This window comes from Lolium rigidum, chromosome 2 (genome assembly GCF_022539505.1).
Source record: "Lolium rigidum isolate FL_2022 chromosome 2, APGP_CSIRO_Lrig_0.1, whole genome shotgun sequence".
In the NCBI taxonomy this organism is placed as follows: domain Eukaryota; kingdom Viridiplantae; phylum Streptophyta; class Magnoliopsida; order Poales; family Poaceae; genus Lolium; species Lolium rigidum.
The window spans coordinates 278,334,439-278,344,862 of NC_061509.1; the positions used below are offsets into that span (position 1 = coordinate 278,334,439).

At 46.5% G+C, this 10,424-nt stretch overlaps 1 protein-coding gene across 1 annotated transcript; it reads left to right on the forward strand.

Annotated features, from left to right (window-relative positions):
* LOC124688906 (transcription factor TCP7-like) lies at positions 1 to 1,305 on the forward strand. The gene has a single exon (XM_047222525.1). It carries the CDS (start codon positions 1 to 3, stop codon positions 718 to 720), a length of 720 nt encoding a protein of 239 aa, XP_047078481.1. The 3' UTR covers positions 721 to 1,305.
* Positions 1,306 to 10,424: the final 9,119 nt, after the last annotated feature.

A 10,424-nucleotide genomic window follows, 5' to 3' on the forward strand; every position in this document is an offset into this window, starting at 1 on the left:
ATGACGACTCGCCCCGGTGACGGCGGCGGCGGCGGCGGCGGAGACGCCGACAAGCAGATGGTGCCCGTGGCCACCACCGCCAACGGCAACGGCACGACGGCTCTTGCGGTGCGCAAGGCCCCCTCCAAGGACCGCCACAGCAAGGTGGACGGGCGCGGGCGCCGCATCCGGATGCCCATCATCTGCGCGGCGCGCGTCTTCCAGCTCACCCGCGAGCTCGGCCACAAGTCCGACGGCCAGACCATCGAGTGGCTGCTCCGCCAGGCCGAGCCCTCCATCGTCGCCGCCACGGGTTCCGGCACCGTCCCGGCCTCCTTCTCCACCTCCTCCCCCTCCTCCTCCTCCTCCAACGCGCACGCGCACGCGCTGCACCACCACCAGCACCAGATGCTCCCGCACGCCGCGCCCTTCATCCTCGGCAAGCGGGCCCGCGGGGCCGACGACGAGGAGGGAGCGGTCAACGTCGCGTCCATGGGCCCCACCCCAGGTTTCTGGGCGCTGCCGGCGAGGGACTTGGGCCAGCTGTGGAGCTTCGCGCCGCAGCAGGAGTTGATGGTGTCGGCTGCGCCACCGCCCATGTCGGGCGAGGCGTCCGCGGCCCGGGTCGGCAACTACCTCCCCATGGCGCAGGCCAACCTCAACCTGCTCGCCTCCTTCTCCGGCGGACCCGCCGGGGCAGCCACGCCTGGGCGGGCCGAGGAGGAGACCACCGCACACTGAATTGGTAATGATTGTCAGCAGCTGTGTAGGGTTTTAGCGCTAGGGTTTCCAATTCTTCGTCGTCGGTAACGCTGCTGCTGCTGCTCGTCTGTGTGTCGGTCAACTGTCAGTTCAGGGTACAGGCTGCTTCCCGTGGTTTGCCTTTTGTTTTGCCTCTAGGAAGAGGATGGCTGGATTATTGCTGCTGCTGCTGCTGCTTAAATTAAGGAGTTCATCAGACATGGTCGTGTGGTCAGTCCAGTAGTTTAGGTCTCCTCAGGTGTTCAGTCAGATTGTCAGTCAGTAAGTATCGATGCTGTCAAATGTAGTTTCCTTTCACTGTTAATTCCAAGGAGGAACAACAAGGAAGGTTTGCTTGCACATCAAGGCTGACAAGGGAATGGATTTGCTTGCCCCTCTTGTAAGTCGTTTCGCCTCTTCATCTGCTGCTCTGCTTCTTAGGTCTCTTGTTCAGATTTTTCCTCCTTTTGGCTTTAGCTGGATTGAATTAGTGTTTTGGGTTCAATAAGGAAGTGATTGTTTTTGTAGCTCCTGTATGTAGTACATCTATGAAATTTTTTCATGTCAGTTTATCATCATCTTGAATGAATGAATGAAATCAGTGGACAAAAATAATGAGACAAGAGAAGAATTCATCTGTACATCACTCTCTCTCCCGTGACTCTTGTTGGTTCCGACGACTCTGTCTTCCTTCCTAGTACTTCGCCACTCACTACCACCATTGTTCTGCAAAATTTGGGGATGCACCCAGACCCAGGCAGCAGCTTTTTAAGAACATTAGCGGAATTTGATTAGACTTTTGGTAGTGAGGAATAGCACTTCAGTCTTATTGCGGCTGCTGTGCGCTAGGCTGGAATTAGAATAATCCTGTGGGGGCTGGTACCCGTCTGGGTGGCAAACCAACTTTTTTCCATTCATTCGTGCTGATGTTGAGAGGAATCGTGCGTGTCTCTGCATTTGCTTGGAATGGTTGGTGCCCTGTTATAATTATCATCATGATTCATTAGCATTTTTCTTTTTTGCTTTCTAATCTTTTTGAAGCTTGGTCTCTTTTCTAAAAGTGGAGACCGATGATGTGCCTACGATATATACCCCCTTTTCCCACCTTGGTCTCTTTTCGTCCGCTTCTATATTATCTCGGAGACCTGGAGAGCACTGACGATGGTCAACTCTGCTGCATTGCATGCTGGATTCACTGCGCTGGCAAAGTATGTTGGTGTCTCCAATTGTGCTCCCTGTGTTTATTTGGCCTTCATTTTTTGTTCCTTTCTTTTTTACTGTTATAATCCAGTCGCACTAGATTAGTTGTCCAGCTTGTAAAAGAATGTTCTAACTGTTCCCCTTCCTATTCTCGTGGTTAACTCATCTGTTGCTGAACTTGGCACGGTAAAAAAAGGCCGCCTCAGCTTCCCTTTTGATTTTGACATTAGATGGTAAAAGCAGCTTGACAAGTGTGATAAGGTTATGCAAACGGACGCTGAGCGACCGTTTGCGTCCGCGTGGACCGGAAATGCGTCTGGCACCCTCTGCGCCAGGTTTGCGTCTATGCGGACGCGGGAAGTGTCCGCTCGCTTCCCCACCGGGCCCGCCTGGCAGCGAGTCTGCATCGAGGGCATCGCTTCGGCGGTTAGCGCTTCCGCGTCTGCGCTGTAGCCTTCGTCATCAATGGCGCGGCTGCCTGTTCTGCACGCGCACTGGCGGGCGGTGGCTGGGCTTCTGCGCCGCCTTTAATGGCATCGTATCCCGTGCGCGGCCGCCCTTAAAAGACCACCGGCCGCGTTCCTCCTTCGCCCACACCTCCACTCGCACCACCACCGCCGCAGCGCCATGGGGAAGAAGAACGACTTCGAGGCCTCCGGCAGCGACAACAAGAGGGTGCCGCTCCCTGTCACGCTGGGGAGGCTCATGCACGGCAAATGGATGCCGTGCGAGGGCTGGTCGGGCGTGCAACTGCCTGGCGGCTGGCGGCTCAGCTGCCGCCGGGTGCCCATCCCTCCCGTCCCTGCGCGCGAGCCTGATCGGACCGCGGAGATCCGGCGAAGGAGGTGGTACCTGCCGTCGGACCTCCGCACCGATCCGGCGTACGCCATCGACTCCGGCAGCTGGCGTACGTATCTGACAACCGAGACAGATAAGAGAAGAAGGGCGGGCTTCATGGGCGACAGGGATTTTCCCTTCGGGGCTGCACCGCCGACTCGTCCATGAAGACAGGAGGCGCCGAGGCGTCGTCAGCAGGCGGTGACGCGCGCGCAGCACAACGACGCCGACGACCGCGACGACCACGACGCCTACGCCGCCTACGACGACGACGACTACATCGAGGCGCTCGCGTACCATAACGAGGAGGTGAAGGACGACAGCGACGACTACGTTGCGGCCGTCTTCCACGAATGGCAGCTGGCCGTGGCGGAGGGCCGTGTTTTCGAGTTCCCGGAGAACATGACGGACGACGAGATGGCGAAGCTCGGCGTCCTCGTCTCCGAGAACGACGCGCTTGTGCAGCCGCCGCTGCCCTGATACGCCACCGGCGTCATGCCGCCGGGCCTGTCGGAGGATGAAGCCCTTCGACTGGCACTACAGGACTCGGCGGCGCCACAACCGCAGCCCTAGGTGCCTCCTCCACCGCCGCCACAGCCGCAACCCTGGGCGCCTCCTCCACCGCCGCCACAATCATATCCCTGGGCGCCTCCACCGCTGCCACAGCCGTAGCTCTGGGCGCCTCCACCGCCGCAGCCCTGGGCGCCTCCTCCACCTCCAGCACCGCCGGCGCGCCCGGCGTACGCTCCCCCAGATGGCAACTGGCCGTGGGTGATACCGGAGCTCATCGTGCTCGACAGCGACGAGGAGCAGCAGTAGGCGTTAGGGTTTTTTTTCATGTTTTAACTATGTAAATTATGTTTCATGTATTAAAAAAAATGCGTCGTGCCGCTGGAGCCACCCCCGACGCAAACGGACGCGCGGTCGATTTCGACCATTTCGACCGACGCAAACGAATACGCGCGGACGCTAAAATGGGTCGCGCCGCTAGAGATGCCTTTACAGTATGATCACCATGCACACGCACGCACAAGAAAGCTGCCTTGTAGTAGTGTCTTTTCATGAAAACAAGTGAGACAAGAGTCAAAGCTTTCTTTAAAATGATGCACGCTGTATTGGGAGATTCTGGATTGTGCGTTTCTGACATAGATAATGGTGCATTTAGAGCATCTCCACGGCAGCCTCCAAATAGGCGTCGGCAGGAGCGTCAGCACTGTCGTATGGGGGACGCCGACAGAGCATATGAAGTTCGAACGATATTCATACGAAGTTCGAATGAAATTTGTACAAATTTAACGCGAATTCAAGCTAAAAAATTGAAAAAACATCTAGCGGCGCTGAAGTCTAGGTTGTCGCCGTCGGCGCTTGATGACCCGAAGGACCAACTGCCGGCTGATACGTCTCCAACGTATCTATAATTTCTGATGTTCCATGCTTATATTATACCAATTGCTACATGTTTTATATACACTTTATATCATTTTTATGCATTTTCCGGGACTAACCTATTAACAAGATGCCAAAGTGCCAGTTCCTGTTTTCTGCTGTTTTTGGTTCCAGAAAATTACTTCTGCGAATATTCTCGGAATTGCGCGAAACAAAAGGCCACCTCCCTATTTTTCTAGAAGCTTCACAGAGTCCGAAGGAGAGACGAAGGGGGGCCACGAGCTGGCCACCTCATAGGGTGGCGCGGCCCCACCTTCTGCCGCACCGCCAGGTGGGGTGGGCCCCTCGGGACTCCACCGACGCTGCCCCTTCGCCTATATATTGTCCCAGATGCGAACACCCTAAATAATCGAGTCATATTTCACCAAGGGTTCCGCAACGCCGCCGCCATCGACGACAAGTTTCGGGGGACAGAATCTCTGTTCCGGCACGCCCCCGGGACGGGGAATTGCCCCCGGAGTCATCTCCATCGACACCACCGCCATCTTCATCGCCGCTGCTGACTCCCATGATGAGGAGGGAGTAGTTCTCCCCCGAGGCTGAGGACTCTACCGGTAGCTATGTGGTTCATCTCTCTCTCCCATGGTGTGATCTTTATGTGATCATGAGCTTTGTAATCTAGTTGAATATGTAGATGTTACTCTTGTCTATTATGCACTCTAGAGGTTACTTTAATATGAACTCCGGAGTCACTCTCCACGGTGTGATGGTGACAGTGTGCGCATCGTGTGTGATTCCTTTATGACGTTGTGGAGCTTGTTTACTCCGGCTTGAGGTGTGCTTTTGCAGTCCTACACAATGAATGGTGTTTGTTATCCAACAAGAGAGTGTTTGAGAGTAGCATTTATTTATTCAATTATGTGATCATTGTTGAGAGTGTCCATTAGTGAAAGTATGATCCCTAGGCCTTGTTTCTAAGCATTGAAACACCGTTTCCAACAAGTTCTGCTACATGTTCGCTTGCTGCCATTTTTTTATTTCAGATTGCAATTACTACTTATAATCATCCATATTACTTGTATTTCACTATCTCTTCGCCGAACTAGTGCACATATACATCTGACAAGTGTATTAGGTGTGTTGGGGACACAAGAGACTTCTTGTATCTTAATTGCAGGGTTGCTTGAGAGGGATATCTTTGACCTCTACCTCCCTGAGTTCGATAAACCTTGGGTGATTCACTTAAGGGAAACTTTGCTGCTGTTCTACGAACCTTTGCTCTTGGAGGCCCAACACTGTCTACAGGAATAGAAGCGTGCGTAGACATCAAGCTATTTTCTGGCGCCGTTGCCGGAGAGGTAAGGTAAAAGGTATTCACATCCTCCGACTACTAAGCTGTTTCCTAGCACTATTGCCGATGTGTGAGTGCTCGAAGCTATTTCCTTTAGATTCTGCAATTATATCTTTTTGTTTCTTGTTTTTATTTCACTAGTTAGGCTTAATGGAAAACAACAAAAAAATTAGAGATCTTTATGTAATTTATATTGAATTAGGACATGATGTGTTTGAAGAGAGAATTTAAAAAACCATGGAACTTTGTTTGCAAAATAGTTGTAGCAATGTTTTTAGCATGAATTTTTTGAACACTATTATTTTTAATGCTATGGAAAAGTCTAAGCTTGGGAAAGCTGGTTGTGATATTTTTAGTCCCCCAAGTTTTGAGGAGAAAATTTTCTTTGATGATACTTTGCCTCCCATTTATGATGATTATAATGATAGTGGTATTTTGGTGCCACCTACTATGGAGGATAAAGTTTATTATGATTATACCATGCCTGCAATTTATGATGATTACAATGATGGTTGTGATAGTTTTACTCCCACTATTACTAATAAAATTGATTATGCTTATGTGGAGAGTAATGATACTTTTATGCATGTGGATCATGATAAGAATGCTTTATGTGATAGCTATATTGTTGAGTTTATTCATGATACCACTGAAAATTATTATGAGAGAGGAAAATATGGTTGTAGAAATTTTCATGGTACTAAAACACCTCTCTACATGCTGAAAATTTTGAAGTTACTCGTGTTTTATCTTCCTATGCTTATCACTTTGTTCTTCATGAATTTATTTGTGTACAAGATTCCTATGCATAGGAAGCGGGTTAGACTTAAATGTGTTTCGAATTTGCTTCTTGATGCTCCTTTTGCTTCATTTTCTATTTTCATGTGAGCATCATTAAAATCTTCTGCGCCTAGCTGAAAGGCGTTAAAGAAAAGCGCTTATGGGAGACAACCCATTGTTTTATTTCTGTAATTTTTCTTTTATATTTGAGTCAAGGTGCTTGTTACTACTGTAGCAATACCTTTGTATCTTTATTTTCTTGCATTTTTATGCCAAATAAAGTCTTTGATAGAAAGTTGATACTAGATTTGGATTTCTGCGCAGAAACAGATTTTTAGCTGTCACGAATTTGAGTTTTTCTCTCTGTAGAAGAATCCAAAAATCCTGAAAAAATTCATGAGTAATCCTCAGATATGTACGCAACTTTCATTCAACTGGAGCTTTTCCATCTGAGCATGTTAAGTGCCTCAAAAAAATTCGTCTTTACAGACTGTTCTGTTTTGACAGATTCTGTCTTTTATTTCGCATTGCCTCTTTTACTGTGTTTGAGTGGGTTTCTTTGCTCCATTAAATTTCAGTAGCCTTGGGTAATGTCCAGAAGTGTTGGGAATGATTGTGTTCTTGCTGAACATGTGAATTTTTGATTATGCACTAACCCTCTAATGAGATTGCTTTGAGTTTGGTGTGAAGGAAGTTTTTAAGGATCAAGAGAGGAGGATGATATAATATGATCAAGAAGAGTGAAAAGTCTAAGATTGGGGATGCCCCCTCGGTTCATCCCCATATATTCCAAGAAGACTCAAGCGTCTAAGCTTGGGGATGCCCAAGGCATCCCCTTCTTCATCGACAATTTATCAGGTCATCTCTAGTGAAACTATATTTTAATTCCGTCACATCTTATGCACTTTACTTGGAGCGTTTGTGTGCTTTTATTTTCGTTTTGTTATTTTCATTCTCTGAATAAATCGGATCCTAACATGCTTGTGTGGGAGAGAGACACGCTCCGCTTTTTCATTTGAACACTGGTGTTCTTCATTTTATTTTTAATGTTCATGGCAAAAGCTGAAAGCCGCTGCACTTATTGCTATTTGGTTGGAAACAGAAAATGCTTCATGTGGTAGTTGGTATACTGTCTTGAATAATTTGATACTTGGCAATTGTTTTGAGCTCTCAAGTAGATCATGTTTAAGCTCTTGCATCATGTAGTTTAAACCTATTAGTGGAGAACTACCGTAGAGTTTGTTGAAATTTGGTTTGCATGATTGGTCTCTCTAAGGTCTAGATATTTTCTGGTAAAAGTATTTGAGCAACAAGGAAGACAGTGTAGAGTCTTATAATGCTTGCAATATGTTCTTATGTAAGTTTTGCTGTGCCGGTTTATACTTGTGTTTGCTTCAAACAACCTTGCTAGCCAAAGCCTTGTACTGAGAGGGAATGCTTCTCGTGCATCCAATACCTTGAGCCAAAACCTATGCCGTTTGTGTCCACCATAACTACCTACTATGTGGTATTTTTCTGCCATTCCAAGTAAATACTTCATGTGCTACCTTTAAACAATTCAAAACTTTATTACTCCTTATTTGTGCCAATGTTTTATAGCTCATGAGGAAGTATGTGCTGTTTTATCTTTCAATCTTGTTGGGCAGACTTTCACCAATGGACTAGTAGCATATACATCCGCTTATCCAATAATTTTGCAAAAAGAGCTGGCAACGGGGTGCCCAGCCCCAATTAATTAACTTTCATTAATAATTCTCTTCACATGTTTTGCCCTGATTTATCAGTAAACAACTTAATTTTGCAATAGACACTCCTCCATGGTATGTGAAATGTTGGAAGGCACCCGAGGATTCGGTTAGCCATGGTTTGTGAAAGCAAAAAGTTGGGAGGAGTGTCATGTATAAATAAAACTAAAATACATGTGTAAACAAAAGAGAAGAGGGATGATCTACCTTGCTGGTAGAGATAACGTCCTTCATGGGAGCCGCTCTTTGAAAGTCTGTTTGACAAGGGGGTTAGAGTGCCCACTACCATTCGTTGACAACAACAAACACCTCTCAAAACTTTATTTTTATGCTCTCTTTATGTTTTCAAAATAAAAAGCTCTAGCACATAAGTAAGCTCTGCTTCCCTCTGCGAAGGGCCTTTCTTTTACTTTATGTTGAGTCAGTTTATGTTGGATATATGCCCAAGAGGCAATAATAAAATGGTTATTATTATATATCTTTGTGTTTATGATAATGTTTACATACCATGCTATAATTGTATTAACCGAAACATTGATACATGTGTGTTATGTGAACAACAAGGAGTCCCTAGTAAGCCTCTTGTATAACTAGTTTGTTGATTAATAGATGATCATAGTTTCATGATCATGAACATTGGATGTTATTAATAACAAGGTTATGTCATTATATGAATGATGTAATGGACACACCCATTTAACCGTAGCATAAGATCACGTCATTAAGTTATTTGCTATAAGCTTTCGATACATAGTTACCTAGTCCTTTCGACCATGAGATCATGTAAATCACTTATACCGGAAGGGTACTTTGATTACATCAAACTCCACTGCGTAAATGGGTGGTTATAAAGATGGGATTAAGTATCCGGAAAGTATGAGTTGAGGCATATGGATCGACAGTGGGATTTGTCCATCCCGATGACGGATAGGTATACTCTGGGCCCTCTCGGTGGAATGTCGTCTAATTAGCTTGCAAGCATATGAATGGTTCATAAAGAGACCACATACCACGGTACGAGTAAAGAGTACTTGTCAGGAGACGAGGTTGAACAAGGTATAGAGATACCGATGATCAAACCTCGGACAAGTAAAATATCGTGTGACAAAGGGAATCGGTATCGTATGTATATGGTTCAGTCGATCACTAAAGTCATCGTTGAATATGTGGGAGCCATTATGGATCTCCAGATCCCGCTATTGGTTATTGGTCAGAGAAAGGTCTCAACCATGTCTGCATAGTTCGCGAACCGTAGGGTGACACACTTAAGGTTTGATGTCGTTTAAGTAGATATGGAATATGGAATGGAGTTCGAAGTTTTGTTCGGAGTCTCGGATGGGATCCAGGACATCACGAGGAGGTCCGGAATGGTCCGGAGAATGGTAGCGTGCAATTCTTTTTTTTCTGAATAGAGTCTGCTATGTGTACGATGTATATAGGCTTGGGAAAAACTTATAAGAGTTCAATCATTTAAAAGGAAAATTATAGTTACGTGAATAGGGTCCGCTATCTCTACGCCATATGATCTAGAAAGAAAAAGGATAATCCACTTCTGTAAAAGGAAAACTATAAACGCCTCTCCTATCAATAAGGCAACGTGTCAAACAAAATTACACCCATTAATTTTATATCCTACTGTTCAAATAATTTAGATGGTGTGGCTCATTGTGGTGGCTCTATTAGACATCCATATTTTGCTTTTAGTATATAATAGATAGATAGATTTTATATCCTACTGTTCAAATAATTTAGATGGTGTGGCTCATTGTGGTGGCTCTATTAAACATCCGTATTTTGCTTTTAGTATATAAAAGATGACAAACTTAAATACATGGCGAGAAGTGTGTCCCGGATGATTTTGCATATGCCGAAGTATATGTCATCATAATGCTCAATATTTTTTATCTTTACATAATATATGCTGTTGGCCCTTCATACCCATTGCTGTGCCAACTAGAAAGAAAAAAAATTAAGGTGACAGGATTCAGCGAAGCTCAGCGGTTTATTCTGTTTCTCCTACATGGGAGAGCAGAGAGGATCGGCAGGGGTGGGACCTAGAAGAGCTTCATGGTTCGTCCTATTTACCAAACAGATGCTTGCAGCGTCGGAAGCGCAAAAGCAGAAAAATAGACATGGGCCAGAGAATAGTACGTTCGCGTGTGCGCGCGCCCAACGGAGACGGAGCTCCTTTTTCTAATGGTAGCTCTACCTCGTCCGTATATTAACCTTTCTTTGCTTACCCCACAACGCATCCACATTTATAGTTCAATTCAAATTGTAACCAACTCTAGCCCATCCATCATCCATGGCGTTCTCCAAGCCTGTCTTCGCCGTCCTCCTCCTCGCCGCCGCACTCCTCATGGTCGTGGATGCACAGCAGGCTACCGATGATTCTTCCTCGGTAA